Genomic DNA, 18,221 nt, shown 5'->3' on the forward strand with positions numbered 1-18,221 from the left:
CGTTCGTGAAGCTAACGACGACAAACGATAAAGGGCAAGATGTATGTCAAGACTCAACCATGGCAATTAAAAAAATGCATCGCCTTTCAAATAAATGAGATTACCTAAAAATATCGCATAATTGAACGAAATATTATTTAAATAGGCAAACTTATCATTCATTTACAAATATATACTTATACTTATCCTCATCCTACTTATTTTTTCCTTTTCCTTCGCCTCATAAAAATTAACATCACATAAAATATAATAGGACTACTGACAGAACCGTTACTGGAATGCATTGGCAGGATAAAACAAGATCAATGCTCCCACTCCACTATAACAATTTAATACAAATCAGAACTCATTGACTTAAAACAATGTAAATAAGCCCATTAATTACCCTTATGAATAAGAAGTTCTACAGTGCCATCAATTCGCAGCAAAACAGAGCGCAAATTGGCACGTCATTATTGAGATGACATTCTAAAAAGTTGCCATTTAGAAAAAGAACTTACCACAGAATGACATGGCCTTTTCCTTTAAAATCTACACAGCACTCATAACGCCTCCAAATCTTTGAACGAATCCACCTCCGAGCACCGACAGAGGTCACGAAGCACTGTTGTGCATTATGGCGACTAACTGCTTTAGTCAGATGGTAAATAAACATCAGAAACTTTCGGTGTTCCGCTAGAAAACGGCTTTAACGACCGCAGTACACTCACTAATGATCGATTAAAAAAAACATTTTCAAACATGATACGAAGAAATTTTGTCCCTTTTCATAATTTTTGTTCAAATGGAATGATTTTATTTGCCTGAAAGCATTCTGCCGATTGCGCCTATGGAAGTAGCAACCAGCTTGGATAAAGTAGTAATCAACTTGTGCAATGCGAACAGCTGTTTTTCAGTTTTCATTTTTTTCAGCTATGAGAAACAGATGAGGTGGCGAATAACGCATAAAGCGAAAACGGAACCGGGTGGCATTGTTTAAAATCGAGTCACCAATTCAATTACGTTGCCATTAGCCCGTGATGCTCTCCGAAAAAGATTAATGTGAAACATCGCTTAAGCCTAGGATAGGGAATGTAGTTGGATATCGACAATACTCATTTTGTGTTAAGTGTCAGCAGTAAACATCACTTGCAAAAATGGGTTTGGGTCATATAATGACTCTAGCCAACAGTATAATTGGAGTTAGTGTTTTAGCAATGCCATTTTGTTTTAAACAGGTAATCTTTGTGTTTTGTTTGCCTATCATTCGTTGATAGCCATTCCTCAATTGCTATCATTCAGTAGCCTGAGATAAACTTCTTTTTTTCAGTGTGGCATTATTCTCTCAATATTAGTATTATTTCTGAGCAGTATTATGACCCGACTTGCCTGTCATTTCTTGTTGAAAGCAGCTGTCTTGGCGAGGAGGAGAAATTATGAATTTCTTGGTATGCATTGAATCACGGAGGTTTTGATCTGGTTCTGTGCTGATGTTTCCTGTAGCCATTGGGTAACAGCGTTTTATTTCCAGCATTTCATGCCTTTGGACCCAAAGGAAAACTCATGGTTGAGCTGTGTATCATTGGGTTCCTGTTTGGTACCTGCATCGCATTTTTCGTTGTCATGGGGGATCTCGGACCTGCCATTATATCAGAAGTTCTTGGCATCAACAAATCACCGTCCATTCGCTCAAGTGTACTTTTAGGTAAAAATTGATTTTCTTTGATCTCTTTGTTGTAAAATTATAAGATTTTTGTCTTGGGTTAACGATTTTAGTTATGAATGGTTGTGCATTCTTGCGACTACCATCGGGATCATAAACCACAGGTGTAATATATACATTTTTCTCGAAACTTTTATATCCATGCTTTGCGTTTCAAATTCTCTTATAACCAAGTTTAATTGGAATTAGAATGGATCTGAAGGGGAGTTGAGTAATACGCCTCATTGTTTTATATCTATGTAATGGTAGTAGAATATTGAATGTCACCTTAATGCAATTGGAATTAATTCTATACAAATGCACTTGCTGTTTAGACCGTATTGGACGTTCTTTATTTGCCAACAAAAGATCCTTACAAGATGAATTATTTCGCTACAGGATTTTATACTTCAGCAATAATAGAATAAATCTGAATTTCATTAATGGTAATTCTGGTATTATTGTGGAAATGGCGTAGGATGCCAGAGTTATCATTAATTACAGTGATTTGCATTAAAATATTTCAATGAAAAAGCAACAGGTAGTTGTGTCGTATAGAGATTATAAACGAGGCTAGTGTCCTTATGTTTTCTTCATGAGTTTATCTTTTTTATGGAGTTTTGAAACGCTGTCTTAGGTATTGATGTTAATTGTTTTCATGACTTAGTCTACTCACAAGTTCCATCCCTGGCACCTTTCAATGTCAGAATCACTATCAAGGTTAGCCAATAATTGCTTTCCACTCAGATTCAGAGTAGATACCAATCCTATTGCCATGTACTTGATCAAAGTATCAATCGTCCTTCTCATAGCATCAGTGGCGGCAGGGATAAGCCCTTGCCTACCACATAAGAGGTTGCTGGTTTGAGTAGGGTAGGATGTCCCTATTCAGGGCATAGATGTTGGTGAACTTTTAATTGATCAGTTAAGAACCCCGATTTAAAAGGCCAATGGTGCTGTTTTTGGTGGTACACGAATAAATAAAATAGGATGGTGTACCATTTCCTTAGGAACAGTAAATTTGGCTTGGCTTGTGGCAGCGTGCATCACCCTTATGGCAACGTAGTGATTCTCCATTCTTTCCCCTCCACTCCTCCACAGCAACACTCCTTCCTTTTTCCTCCTAGGTGCTCAGGGAAAAAAAGTCTCTGACTCTCCCAGGCCCTTGGAGTGTAACCCTGCTGGCCTGCCCTGGGTCTAGTTATTGCTTTGCCATTCTATTGTTCTTTATTCTGCAAAATTCATTAGAAGAAAAATTAATGTGTTATTAGTAGCAGATTGGAAAGAATTAGGGATTGTGTGAATAGTGACTAAGGTTAGTGGAAACAAAGTCTTCCAACCTTGCAGGGTTACACTTCAGAGCAGTGGCAGTGTTAAGGTGGGCCCAAGCTCACCAAATAAAACAGACTAATTTCGAACCTAAGTCCAAAGTTCAACTTTATTTTATAAAATTGAAATATGTTAATTGTTTACAGTTATAGGCATATAGAAAACAACTCCTTTCATTTGCTGAACATTTACGTATTGTCCATATTAACTCCGTAGCATAAAATAAATTCACTCGAAGAGGCTTTTATGATGTATTTATCCACAGTAACTCAAGGTTAGGCCCACCCATTTTATAATCTGGCCCACCCATTTTATAATCTGGCCCACCCATGCGGCACATGTTAGAGTCACTGCTGCTTCAGAGGCTTGGTGCTTATTCTGGCTGTAATGAGCAAAGGAAGTGGTGAACTTGCTACCATTGTTATTCTATCTTCTTATGAGTTTTTAATATTTGGTGAAGCTATCCCTTAGGGGCAAAGGAATTAGAATAAATATCCAGGTCTATAAGTAAATGACTTTTAACCTTGTAGCTCCTCTGAAGGTGCTGAATTTGGGGGGGGGGGGGGGGAGATATAGGGATTGGAGGTCTCACGGTAATGAATATCCCTGATTTAGATAAGAAGGGGAATATTGAGTTCTCATTGGCAAGATGTAGGTAAGTTACCCCCAGTGAAACCTGGAACTGAATATTTCCAGAGAAATGAAAAGTATTTGGCTTGAATAAGAAAATGAGCATAGATTTTTTTCAATAGTGACCGAGGACAAAAAAGTGACCCCTAGGGATCACTTCTGTGTTTATTTATTACAATAAAATTTATATTTTTGGAGGGTATCTTATATTTATATCCCCTCCAGTTTGCAGATTTTACTTTAAATTTAAAGTGATCATTCATACAAATTTTCAAATCACTTCATAAGTTCCAAAGCACTTCAAACATTCAGTAGTACAATAACCAGTGATTCAAAAGTTCAATAGTTTACTGATGTTTCATAGTTTTCTGTTTACAGTTAATTTGTTTAGTAATTCATTGGTTCAGTTTTGTATTTGATAGTTAGATCAATGGATCTCTTTGTTGTTTAAACTTTATCAAAACTTACATAACATTTGATATAGTTAAATAATATGGTCTTTACCAATTGATATAGTTAAAATATATGGTCTTCTCCAATTGGCATGGTGGGTACTTTTTCCATACTTCCCTTCATTCCCTCATTTGTCTGCTAGTGCTAGCAGTAACAGCTAACTATCTAGATGGACCAATGGAAATTGAAGAAACTATTGACAAAGATAAATATGTCAAGACATAACATACCTTTAATCAAAATATTCCTTGATTAGTGGTATATCGTGACATAAAATGTTCATAAAATATAATACATGCACAACAGCTGTGGCAAAACTAGGAATATGCTTTGGGAGGGTTTAGGGGGGCCTGGAGGGGCAACCCCTCCCACAGGCAACACGGGGAAAATATTTTGAAAAATGGCATGGCTGGAAGTTCATTTTGCATCATTTTGGCTCTTAAAGTTTTACTTTATGCAGATGCAGGTATTATGTACCGAATGTATACAATAGTTTAAAATATTTTTTTTTAAATTTCTCTGAGGCTTTGGGGGAGGATCTATCCCATGATCCCCCCCATAGTCACGCCACTGCATACCAGTGACAAGAGAAAGAGGAAATTTCAACTTCAAATTTGGAGGCATTTGCTTTCTGACACCCCAGTCATTAATTTTTATGTAAGGGTTTAGGGAAAAGGAGTGTTGTATTTCCCTCGCTTGCATCCCCTTGATTCCCTTTCTCCCTTCATGCATTAGAAAAACACTTGCTGTTGTAACTTCTAAAAGTTGACTATCAAAAAGTTCACAAAGAGCATATAGTTACAGATAATAAAACGGCAATATTTCGAACAAAAGTAATAAATAGTGAGCTAGTAAATATCTAGCCCCTAGAATTGCAATGGATGGGCGTTTCAATAGTTCAGCAACTTTTTTCCAGGGATTGGATAATGCATGCTGTCAGTTATTCTTTTCAAATTCAAGATGTTGGTGCATATTCTTGTTACAAACTTGCTTTGATGAAGTCATGTTTCTTTGAGCGAAAGAAAAATATTTGAATGAAGAATGAGTTCTGTTCATGTAGATGTTTAAAGACTACGTTTACTAGTTGTCATAAATCAAATCTGAAGGCAGTAGAAGCTATGTAAGCTAAATCAAATGTACAAATCTAAAGGCAGGAGAAGCTATGGGCCAAAGTAGTGGGGTGGACATTTTAAAATGAATTGAAATGTCTATCACCTTGTAACGTTTTAAGAATACCCACTACTAACCAAACAAATAATTTTAGTACTATTCGAAAACCAGCTCTATATTTTAAAACTTTGGAGCAAAAAAAAACAACATCAAAAAGCCACCATGATTATCACAATCCCATTTATATTTTGTACTACCACTCACTGAACCACCGCCATGTACTGCACCATTGTGGATCTTGAGTTCTTCGTATCCCTTTCCTCCCGTTCTCTTCTCCTCTCGTAGGCGCCTCCTTTTCTCTGCGTTCTCTTCTTCTTTCTGCCGATCTTGAATTCTGCCGTATCTCTTCCTCCGCTCTCTCAATACACCGCTACTTTAGTCTTTCTCCCGATCTTTCTTTTTAACACGTCTGCCTCCTCCTTCTCTCCATACACGACTCCCTTTTTCCCTTCACAACAATCTCCCCGTCCCTCACTACCATTGTTAGTTTGAAATTACATACAAACAACATGGTGGCTTTTTGATGTTGTTTTTTTGCTCCAAAGTTTTAAAATATAGAGCTGGTTTTTTAATTGTACTAAAATTATTTGTTTGGTTAGTAGTGGATATTCTTAAAATGTTACAACCTCTCGAAATAGTGTGCACATAAATTTATATTCTTCTGAGAAGTTGGTGAACATTTAAATGGCTTTGAAGTCTCTATGATAAGTCTTCAATATAACTTGTGCTTGCCATTTTTATGCGGCATAAGACCTACAAACCAATATTTTATAATTTATTTATTCATTTATGGACTGTGCTTGTTCCTTGTTTTCAGGTTTGGCTCTGCTGGTTGTTTTACCCTTGGCACTTCTTCGGAATGTAGACAGCTTAAGCAGCTTGTGTACAGCTACTATTTTATTTTATTTCTTTCTTGTCCTCAAGGTGAGTAATTGAAATATTTTGGCATAATGTGTTTGATCATAGGTTTGTAACCATTATGCCCTGTGAAAGACGATTCATTCCATTTGTTGGATAGAGCTGGTGAGGGAAGTTTCATGTAAAAGAAGTGACTATCGTAGAAATGCCACTAGCCAATGTATTTCATATGTATGAAGAAAATTGCTGACAAGCACGAAGGAAGCAGACGACCCTTCAAAAACCTTCCACTCAAAGTTAGAATAAGTACATAATTATTGCAGGTGATCCTTTGCTCACAATGGTTGTACCCCAAATGGAGTGTGAGAGTAGTTTTGGGTAAATAGGGTGGTTTCCTATTTTTTTATTGCCTAAATCGTAAGAGTATTACTCCTGGAGTACGTATTTCACACTTTTATATTTTTAAATGATGATATCCATTTTTCGTGATTAAAATAAAAGTGAAAATTTTCAAGCGCACGAAAATGCGATGGCTAAGTATGAATGCTGGGAAAAGCCCGTGTGACGTCATTCTGGTTCTGGCTGCCGCTATATGAGGCCACCTTGGTGTGAGGCTATGAGCACTGCTACGATACAGGCTGCTAGCAGGTAGCGCTTGTCTTAAATGAGGATTATTAATACCCTATCAAAGGGAGGAAACTTTCCGACCATAGGTAATTTTAATAAGTGATTATTAAGAGATGTTTCCCTGAGCTCTGTGCCTCATTTATGCATTGGTAATCTCAGACGATGTAAAACTGCTGACTGCATAGCATCTAGGCCCCTGTGAAGTCACATGGAGTTGTATCGCATGGCCGCCAATCTGGCCTTTTTCAAATGAGGTTAAAATTAACCATTAACATACGTCTAAACTGGAATTTCTAAAACCAAATTATTTGTGTATTATGAATACACTAATGGCAGGTAACGAATCGCCATCAATGCCTTTTGTTTTCTTTGATGAAGGAAACTACCCTATTGTGGAAGGAGTGGCTTTTGAAGTAATAGCAGCTTTCTTGAGGGGTGAAGTTAGTGCGTTGGAGTTCAATAACCATAGGTCATTGGGTGTATTTTCATGAGGCAATTTCTCTGACAATATTCTTGCGAGGTGAGGGTGTAGTGGGAACTCAGGGAAACTAGAAATGGGAAAATAGTGTTGTTATTGAATCTTCTTATTTGCTAATGAGGGGGGTGTCTTCCTAAGGATATCAGTGGGATGGAGAATGTATTGGTATTGTAATGGGTAGGTGATAGGCAAACCATCTCAAAGCTCTGGTTACATGCCACATTAACACATACGAGTTAACACATATTTGTGAATACAAGAATAAATGTGAAAATACTCTATGTTGCCTCTCAACTTGCACAAGTGCATGAGCATAAAATAGAACCTACTCTAATTTGGTTCATGTGTTCGATCATGTTGAACTGGTCCACCAAAATCATATATACATTCACACTTTATCTCAAATAGGCCAATGTATCATGCAACCAGGCCTTGAGAGTAGTTTGTTTAAAATATGAAATTCTCTATTGGATCAAGTATTTGATCTATGGATTTGATGAAATCTCAAATCAATAAATGTGTTGAGATTTTAATAAAATCGGTCCTCAGAAGTTTACTCAATGGACTTAACTCAAGGTTGACACAGAGTACATTGTTATATTCCACAAATTTATTTTCAGGATAACTTGACTTAATGTCTTATGGTCATTACCAAGAGAATGTAATGACTTTACTTTTATGTAGTTAAGATTTGCTCATATTTTTAATCTCTCCCCACCTGTGCGTGGAGTCATAATTTTTTTTATGCATCTTTGATGCTTCCTGGCCCAACCACCCGTTTATTAGTGATATTTTTTTTACTTAGCGTGGATGATCAAAATGAATCAATGACAAGGGGTTCAAATGTAATTTTAAGCAAAACCAAAAAATTATAAGTTTAATTTTATAGTTTATAAAATTGTAGTTGTGAAGAATTTGAACTGGATTTCCCCAAAACTACAGAATAACATGTTCTACTATGGCATAATTTGAACATTTCCTTTTCAGATAATGAGTGAAGCAACCACCCATCTTTTGGCTGGTGATTGGCTGCAATATGTTCATCTGTGGAGGCCAGCTGGTATTTTGCAATGCATTCCTATTTTTGCCATGGCCCTTTCTTGTCAAACGTAAGCAATTTTATATCCTTGAGTTTTAAATCTGCCTTATTAGAGATGAGGTTTTGCCACACGCACGTTTAGTAGGTTCTCGGTTGCTACCTAAAGTACTTATATTTCTTGTCTTGTGATCAGGTTCATTCGCTGAAACATATCAGTTTTGCAAAAATTTGATCATTGCATGTATGTATTCAACATTCTCTGCTTCCAATGTGCTTTTTCTCCTATGACCACTAATAATCACTCATGAATCTAAATACATATTTCAGTCTCTCATGCCATGATGCAGTGTCCTGCATCAATGACAGACAATGAATGATGAAGAAATTGACTTTTGAAGATTTAACTGTGGGAAAAAAAGATAAACCTTTCATTACATGATAAATGGCATGTGTCAATCATTTTTCATGCTTGCTCTTGATATCACCCTTTTGAATATTATTTAAAATTAATTATAATAAGCTGCGTATGGATGTTATCTCCGTAGAAAAATGTATATGTCTCAATGCAAGTTTTCTTTTTGTTATTCATCCCTAGGGTAGGCAATGTTCAAGTCTGCATTCCAAAGGTACTGTCCCATTGTTTAGTCAGTCATTTGTGTATTAAAATTCCCTTTTTACGTAATGAAGTTGCTCGCTCAGACACCAAATCGCAATTCATCAATATTTAGCCACTGGATTGCCTAGGCTGAATTCCCAGTGCTTGCACTTCATTACCAGATTTAATTCCTACCCTATGCAATAGGGTGATTTCCTATTATTTTTTTATTGCCTAAATAGAAAGATTACTACTCCTGGAGTACATGTCTCATGCTTTAGATTTTTAGATGACGATATTTATTATTTGCGATTAAATGAAAATTTTCAAGCGCACGAAGACGCGACGGCTAACAATAAGTATGAATGCTGGAAAAAGCCCTTGTGAAATCATTCTGGTTCCAGCTGCCGCCGTGTGCGGTGACCTTGGGGTGAGAATATGTGTGCCGCTGAGATGCAGGCTGCTAGCAGGTAGCAGAGTACCCTGCTAGCAGGTAGCGCTTGGCTTAAATAAGGATTATTAATACCTTATCAAACGAAGGAAACTTTCCAACCATAGGCAGTTTTAATAGGTGATTCCTAAGACATGTTTCCCTGAGCCCTGTGCCTAATGCATGCATTGGTGATCTCACACGATGTAAAACTCCTATCTACTCAGTTAGAAGGTAGGTCCCTGTGACATCACGTGGAATGGCATCGCATGGGTGCCAATCTGACCTTTTTCAAATGCAGTTAAAATTGACCATTGCCATTCGTCTAAACTGGGATTTCTAATACCAAATAATTTGTATATTATGAATACACTAATGGTGGGTATCGAATCGCAATCAATGCCTTTCGTTTTCTTTGATGAAGGAAACTACCCTATTTGTGTGCCCATACAGGCATGCCAGACAGTTAGTGGACATTTTTTCTTTTCCCTGTATGGTCATGCTTGGCACTTAAACGTTAAAATAATTGAGTAGATGGAAGGGAAAGATGGATTATGAAGAAAACATAATCTACCCCATTAAACCATTTTCTTGTAAGTTTAAAGTAAGGTATTACACAAGCTGCCGCTCACTTTTCATGAGTTAGTGATGCCACGTGAGTTCCTGTTAATTTAATCATTAAAAGTGAACCTTTCATTAAGGGAAAGAATTGCTCACTAAAGTGAGGACTATCATGAGCCACGCCAGGCCAATGTGCGAGGCTGAGAATTATCAGAGAAGTGGTTATGTGCTAGGCATGTGTGAATGACACCATTGACTTAAATGTAAAAGTATGAAGGCTGACAATTTTTTGGTTGGATAAAGAAAAATAGATATGGTTGTTATTTGAAACCTGCCTTTTGAAAAAATGATAAAAACTGTCACTCTACTTAAAGATAGTGGGAATGGTGTTACACTTTGTTCATCAGACCCTGAAACCAAAGTCTAATTGCTTAATTTCTGATCTATTATCTGAATCAGAAATATAGTGGCGCCATTTAACATTTTGCAACTCTGAATTTGAAATCCAGTGGACCTTTTAAATCTATTTAGCTCTCTGCTGTGTACTATGATTCTGAAACCCTTTTGAACCTGCAAGCATAATTGCAGGCAACCATTTGATAACCGATTTCACAGCACATGTGTTCCAGTAGATCCTTATGAGGCTGCGAATTTATGTACTTGTAATGAGTTGAGAAATGGCTTCAAGTTGAACTGATTTGTAACTCTAGTTGGAAAATACTTCTGTTTGTGGACAGCCTTGTGCTTAGATTTTATTCATCTTTATTTACTTGGATTTTATATTTCGACTTTTGCAAATATCATGATGCATCAAATATTTTATTCATTCTTATTTCTTGCAGGCAAGTGTTTGAGATTTATGAGACCTTACCTGATTCTTCTCTGCCCAAGATGAATGAAGTGGTCCGGGCAGCCGTCAACATTTGCACTGGGGTGTATGTGTGCATGGGCTTCTTTGGCTATGTTGCCGTTTGCAGACCTCTCCCATCATCTGTATTGGGGGATAAGGGCCCTCCACCCCCCCTCACGGGCAACATTCTCATGTCCTTTCCATCCTCATTCTCCATGCAAGCCATCAAGCTGTTCTTTGTGGCCTCCGTTGCATGCAGTTTCCCCCTCGTCATCTTTCCATGCAGGGCAAGCCTGCACTCGCTTCTGTTTCGAAGGGTGAGTAATGGATGGAATTTGTTGCATAGTAGTGATTTTTATGGGACGTTTAACAATCGCCATTTGTAATTGCCTTCCTTAACCTTTTCCCTACTGTACACGTATATATACGTGTGGACGTTTCCTGACCCGGGAGACGACGGGCGTATATATACGTGTGAGATTTTCCCGGCCAGGAGATGGAAAGCCGTATATATACGTTTTCTAGCTCCCCCCTTTTAGGGCAGTCGTGGGTTTACGACGTCTTTGTCTCGGGACCCTATGCTTCGGGGTTTAGGATTAACCCTCGGAATCCGGGAGCAGGTACCCGGACCCTTCGTCTTTTAGAACCCCTCTCAGCGGTTCGGGACAGCGGTCATTCAATTGTTTATACAGTCAATTTTCAAAATAAATATTTGTTCATTTCTCAAGAAATATACACTTAGAATTGAATTATTTGTCTTTTGAGCAACGTTTACAATTTTTAAACGAAATTCTACGACAAATATTAACTTATATCTTGAGTTACGTATAAACATCAACATGGAAATTGTTGCTGCGTTAAATGCGTTAATAATGGCCTTAGAACTTCCTTTAAAATTTGACAATGCTCAGATAAAAATGAGGAATTCAATTCAAAGTCTGCAATTTACGTGCAAGCAACAATTATCCATTTGCTAAATACATATAAGCAATACATAAGTTGACCGCAAACCAATGCCGCAGGTATGGTCGTAAACATATGGTTAATTTCACCGAAATAGCAGAAAATCTGCAAGTAATGATAAGGTCAACGTTACCAAGAAAGATGCGAGTGTGTTAGTGAAAGGAGTAGGAAGTCTAGAAATGAATCATTGTAATCTAAAAGAGGTGTTATGTGTACCTGAATTATCTAAAAATTTATTGTCAGTTTCTGAAATCACAAAAAATAATGGAAATGTATTAGTTACAAAAGATAGCGTTCAAATATTAGTAGGTGAAGTACAAATGCCAAAACAAAATATTGTTATAGAAGGGAAGAAAGGTTCAAATGGATAGTTTGTAGTTTATGTAAACGAAACCGAAGCCATGTTAACTCAGGCAGTTAATTTAGATATGGAATGGCTCAGGAAAATGGGTCATTCAAATTTTAAAAGCCTTAAAAAATTGTCATCACTAATAGTGATTCACTATGTCATGGTGTACCTTAAGAAATTGCTAGGACAAATGGCAATAAGTTTTGTTCTGTTTGCGTGAATGCTAAACGAACCAGATTCCCATTTAAAACTAAAAGAATGAGAGCAAATAGAATTATGCAAATAATTCACACTGATGTTTGCGATCCATTTGAGACAGAGACTCGCGATAGTAAAAGGCACTTCGTATCATTTATAGATGATATGATACATTATGTAAAACTAGATCAGACCATGCATTTTCGGTTCATTTTGAGAGTAGATTCATAGAAAAACCTGTCAAAGAAGTTATAGAGAATTTGAAGAGGACAATGAGATATCTACAAGGAACACAAGGGTTGGGAATACATTTCCACACAACAGAAATGGAAGAGCAAATAAAGCTGCAAGCATATGCATAGTGACCCAGACTTTGCAGGAGATCTGTCTGAAAGAAAAAGTACAACAGGATATGTAATTTTGTTCGGTGGTGTGCCAATCCTGTGGTGCTCACAGAAACTAAGCGTTATGGCACTATCCTCAACTGAAGCAGAATTTATTGCAGCATCTGAGTGCTGTCAAGAAATAAAAAAAAATGCTAAGGCTTCAATTGGGGAGTTGACAGGCAAACCAGTATTTGTAAATTTAAATATAGACAATCAGAGTACAATAAAAATGATACAATCTGGTCCGATGAGTAGGAGAACAAAACACATTGAGGTGAGGTACAGATTTATAAGTTGGGAGTATTCGGAAGGATTATTTGATTTACAGTTTTGTCTCTTAGAAAATCAAATAGCCGACATTCTAACGAAACCGTTGTTAAGTGTTAAGTTTGAAAGAATCAGAAATTCTCACGTGTATCAAACAAATATTTGATTTAAAAATTTCAGTGATTACTAGAATATTTTATTGTTAATGAATGAGATTATTTTAATTGAACAATGTTACTGAATTAATACTCCTGATGTTTATTTGAAGACTGTTTGTAAAAGTAGAATTAAGTTTTAAAAATTGCCAAGATTGATGTAAAATGTTGTATTATTATTGCAACTACTGCTGTGCGCAGGGTAAAATTTAAAACCGATATTGGTGGTACCACCGGTGACCTGGGCGGAATAAACCGGAGCAACCAGACGCGCCACCGGACGCACCAGCGGTGGCGCATCTGGTTGCCTCGGCTAATAGGGGCCTAAGGGGTGACTAACCAGTACCTACCTTCTGGCTCCATCTTAGTGCATGGTCACAGCACACGGCCTGAAAGTCTTCCCTAGTTTTGAGGATAGGTCTTGTCAATGGATGATTTCCTCTCTTGTCTGCTAGTCTTGTGTGTGTAAGCTTCAAACCTCTATCTTGTGCGATCTGGTGTGTCCATGTCTTTAGGTGCATTTGTGTTTTGCTCACGATAGCCACTATGGAGTTACAACTTTTTCTCAAGCCCTCTTTTCCCCTCTGTCCTTTCCATGCACCCCTTCCATCACCGCCCATCCTCCCCCTCACGTAGTACTATGCTAGGTTCTTTTGCGAGAATTCTAAAATGTGGTTCAGAATGACTACACAATTTTGTGCACGTCAAAGTTTTTTTTTAAGATTTGATGACTTTTTTGCAGGAGCCGGGCATGGATAAAAGTTTTGAATTTTGACGTAGTCTCTTATCTAGCTTTTAAAGGCTAGTTTTTGAAGGCTATTTTTCAAAATGATGTACTGATACTTATGTTATTAGAGCTTGCTATTTTTGGTCAGTTGACAGTAAGGGGCATCAAAAGAATCCCTATTCCTTGTGAAATGCATATGTTTATTCACTCTAGTCTCCAAACAACAAAGATTGTCCTTTACTTAGCAAAGAAATACATATGAAAATGTTATGTCTAGACAGGGCCAAAATGGCAAGTTCTAAAAAGAGATACATAAGTAGTTGATAGCATATTCTTAGTTAGGCATAGTTCACGTTGTATTATTTATGTGACTAGAAATATATTCAAAAGAATTTGAATCCCTCCATTTATTCTGTTTCTTCTCTGCATTTTTTTATTCATTTTAGAGGGGATTTCTTCATTGGCAGAGCTGGGTTAAGGACTTAGGGGTAGTATTGGCTTCATGATTTGTGTTGCACAATAAGTCAACTGTCCAAAATGACTTGAGATTCCATTTTTAGACGTAGAGTCTATGTTGGCCATTCTCCCTGCCATGTGTTTATTTTCCCCTCCATTCCTTTCCATTACCCCTCCCTCACATTTCGCCTCCCCTTTGTATGCGCTTGTGGAGAACTTAGGCTTTCATGAAGACGGAACTTATGCAAAAGATGGTATCTGGTGTAACTTTGTCATCATCATCATCACTTGTCAACAATCCTAAGATTGGTTTGATGCAGCTTTCCACTCAATTCTAATATAAGCAAACCTTTTCAAACCTATGTATTTCTTTCTCAGCCTTCTTTGCCTGTTCCATATATTTCATACAAGGTCTTCCTTTTCCATTCTTGCCATAAACTTCTCCCTCGACAATTATCTTCATCAGCCCATCATGACTCAAGATATGGCCGATAAGGTTCCATCTGTCATCATCATCATCATTGATCAACAACCCTAAGATTGTTCGTACGCAGGTTTCCGCGGTGATTACTTGAGTTCAGCATTCTTTCGGGCTGCATCCGCGTCCGTTGTCGAAGAACCACAACAGTTTCGCCAGCTCTCCTGCCAGCGTCCTCAGGTGAAGGATGAAGTGAAGCTTTTAGTCCTCTCTTATATAGTCAAGCTTTGAAGCAGCTCTCCACTCAGTTCTTCTATCAGATAATCTTTTCACACCTATATATTTCTTCTCTTTCACATCCTTTCTTACATATTCAGTGTTTATTATATTCAAGGTCTTGGTTGGTAACTTTGTAAAATCTTTAATTCATGCCAAATCAATGAGAAAAAATTCTTTGTGAATTTACGCAGAATGATTTTTGTTACACCACCATGTTTTCATCAAACAGTTAACGTCTCAAGAATTCTTCTTGAGTTCTCCATTGGGCCATGGAAAGCCTAAGATGAATTCCTGGTTTACTGGGAAAACCCATTGCTTGATTTCGACAGGAATGCAATTGCAGTGTCTTAGGGAAAATTCGATTTATTCAAAAGAATCATTGTTTTTTTCTATGTTTTGCAAAATTTTATATAAATTTTATTACAAGTTTAAAAAATCTTAAGTTTTAGGGGGGCATCAGCTTATATGTATGTATTTGAAAATCATGTGTTGATTAAATATGTGGGGTTGCTTTCAGGTACCTAAAATGTTAGAAATTTAGCACTGGGAGCGCCAGCGATCCAATTTGTAAACTTGGTCGTGTGAAAGTCAACTTTTGAAAGCTAACGAAGATATTTTCTTTTGACTCTACCGTTATTACCTTTTATGGATAAAAATATTTATAGTTTATGTAGAGATATGTGTGAAATTTAGTTAATCATTTAGAATCATTCTTCACATCATATAGAATCTTAGGGGACATCTATTAATTACGTGAGGCATTATGAGGGGAGTGGGGGTCCAGCTGATTCTTACCTAATCTAACGTGGAGGAGAAGGGGAGTCCTGCAAGTACCATGTAATTTATTTTTTGCAAGAAACAGTGTGAAATGTGATTCTAGACTACAATCTCAGTAATCTTAACTACTATAATAATAATAATAATGATTTTATTTCTGTTGGTTAGCAAGTAACATAGAAATCGTCAAAAGGAGAAAAAAAAGTGATGCATTATAGCAAACAGCATTGGTTAAATAGCAGAAAATTAAAAAAAAAACACAACATGACTCAGTAAAAAACAAATATGTACAATAAATTCAAGTATGACAACAGTCACACTTAGATACACACAATAATATGCTTTTTCATGGAGTAAATTCTTTACACCATTTTTGAACAGTGGCAGACAGATAAATAATTTCATATCAAATGGTAGTTTGTTATAGATTATTGAGGCTGAATGATGAGGACTTATGTAGAGAAAGGGAAGTAGAGGCTTGGGGTAGGTGGATGTCAGTACTATTTTGTTTGTGGTAAGGGTGCACAATCTCAGATCCCATACGACATTTTATTCTGGGGAAATGACAACCTTTCCCTAAAGATTTTTTCCCTTCAAAAGCAGGCCATTAAGGCAATGTTTCGCCTCCCTCTTCGTACCCCTGGCAGCTCTTTATTCAAGAACCATACCATCCTCGTCTTCATCTATCATACTAGTCTTAACTATGTAATCTTCAATAAAAATAATGAAATAGTTTTTTTAAATAAGTATGATGCAATGAAGCATGGGTTAACATATTTACACTGAAAATATGCATTTTGAAATCTCACGTGAGATTAGATGGAGGGGGGAGGGAGTGGAGCCAAATCTAACGATATACGTCACACTCCCGATTATCAGGGCTGATGATGGGGAGAGACAACACGAATAATCTAAAAACACGGATAATCCAAGCTTTCACTTAAATGTCTTGTAATGTTCATAATTTACATAAAACAAGCAATACATATATTATTTCTGCAGTTATTCTGTTATTTAAGAGTGCTTCCTGGAGTTATTGAGAGCTTTCTTTGCCAGTTTGTGATCTTTTTAACAGCAATAACATGGTTTTACTCATATTATTAATGCTCCATGTAAGGCCTGGTTTCAAAAACCACACCTCTGTGGCTGTGTGATCACGGATACAGAAAAGTGGGGTTGCACAAATGCTTTAAAACCACTGCTCGATGTCGGAAACTACGCTGTCAGGCACCACGCCATGTAGTCGTGTCTGGCATGAGTTATCTGGGTTGCAACTGCTGAGCGACGTGTATCGGTGATCAAGGAGCGTGGTCTCGCACTGTGAGGCTTGGAAAACAGGAACACGGAGCTCCCGTGAATGCAGCTAGCACGTGACTGCTTCCGTTTTATGAAGGGGATTTTAACAGAAATAATAAGCCCGGTGTATCCTAGCATTAATGTCGTAATTACAATGATTTTGCGTCTGATTTTTTAAATAAAGATCCCTGAAAAAATTGAGCGAGAGTGAAAATCATGCGTGGATAATCCGCAGGCTGGATAAACTGCAGCCGGATAATCGGGAGTCTGCTGTATCACTAAGAGGGAGGGGAGGGTACATAAATCGCCAAAAGCACCTCATTTAATTAATGATGCCCCCCTACTTCATACTGTGATCTAGCTTGGTGATGGTTTTCCGGGTTTACACCGCGTTGATTCATGTTTTTGTGGACAACAGTTTCGGGCGCGTTCCAGCTCCCGTCTTTGGGTCCAAAAACCCGAGGACGGGAGCTGGAACGTGCCCGAAACTTTCGTCCGCAAAAACATGAATCAACGCGTTGTAAACCCGGAAAACCATCACCAATCAACTCACCGCGGAAGCCTCCGTAATAATGTGATCTAGCTTGTTTGAAATGTGATTCTTCTCCTTCTCGGCAGGCTCCTCATCACGAAACAGGGATGGGTGTTAATGTGGGTGGAAGTGGTGTCAACTCCGCATCAACGGCCAGTCTCCTGCCGCCAGGGAGCAGCTCGGGACAGGCCATTGAGCGCATTCCCGAGCGCAGGTTCCGCCTGCTCACTGTTTCCCTCGTGGCCGGCTCGCTGGCAGTCGCCTTTGCTCTTCCAGACATTGAGCTGGTACTTGGCCTGGTGGGGTCGTCCATTGGCACCATCACCTGCCTTCTCATGCCGGCACTGTGCTTCCTTAAAGTGGCACCTTCGCAACCGTATCGCCACTCGCACTGGGGCGGTGGGAAGGGAGTCACCGCTGAGAGGCTCCTGGCACAGGTACGTGAACATGCACGAGCAGTGATGCAGCGAAGGGGTGGTTTTGGGGGATAAAACCCACCCCCAATAGCTCAGCAAAATTTTAAGTGTAATCCATTTTGCATAATTGGATTAATATTACATATAGAATGGTGTGAGGATTAATAAAGTATCCTTCAGAAAGCCGTAAAACTCTCCATTTTGAACTACCGTATATGTCTGAATATAATCCCCCCTTTTTTTCCATAAATGCCCATGGTAAAAGTAAAGGGGGGGACTATATTCGAATGCATTTTTTTAA

General features: G+C 37.9%; 1 protein-coding gene across 1 annotated transcript in view; it reads left to right on the plus strand.

Moving 5' to 3' along the window:
- Nucleotides 1-908: 908 nt before the first annotated feature.
- The window catches only part of LOC124165349 (putative sodium-coupled neutral amino acid transporter 10), a 39,541-nt gene continuing 22,228 nt past the window's right edge, over nucleotides 909-18,221 (plus strand). Inside the window, exons 1-7 of the mRNA XM_046542706.1 lie at nucleotides 909-1,217; nucleotides 1,310-1,427; nucleotides 1,511-1,684; nucleotides 6,081-6,187; nucleotides 8,214-8,335; nucleotides 10,694-11,018; nucleotides 17,591-17,941. Coding sequence (XP_046398662.1) covers nucleotides 1,137-1,217; nucleotides 1,310-1,427; nucleotides 1,511-1,684; nucleotides 6,081-6,187; nucleotides 8,214-8,335; nucleotides 10,694-11,018; nucleotides 17,591-17,941 — 1,278 coding nt within the window. The 5' untranslated portion in view covers nucleotides 909-1,136. The remainder of the gene's footprint in view (nucleotides 1,218-1,309; nucleotides 1,428-1,510; nucleotides 1,685-6,080; nucleotides 6,188-8,213; nucleotides 8,336-10,693; nucleotides 11,019-17,590; nucleotides 17,942-18,221) is intronic.

The sequence above is a fragment of the Ischnura elegans genome, chromosome 9 (genome assembly GCF_921293095.1).
Source record: "Ischnura elegans chromosome 9, ioIscEleg1.1, whole genome shotgun sequence".
Taxonomy (NCBI): Eukaryota; Metazoa; Arthropoda; class Insecta; order Odonata; family Coenagrionidae; genus Ischnura; species Ischnura elegans.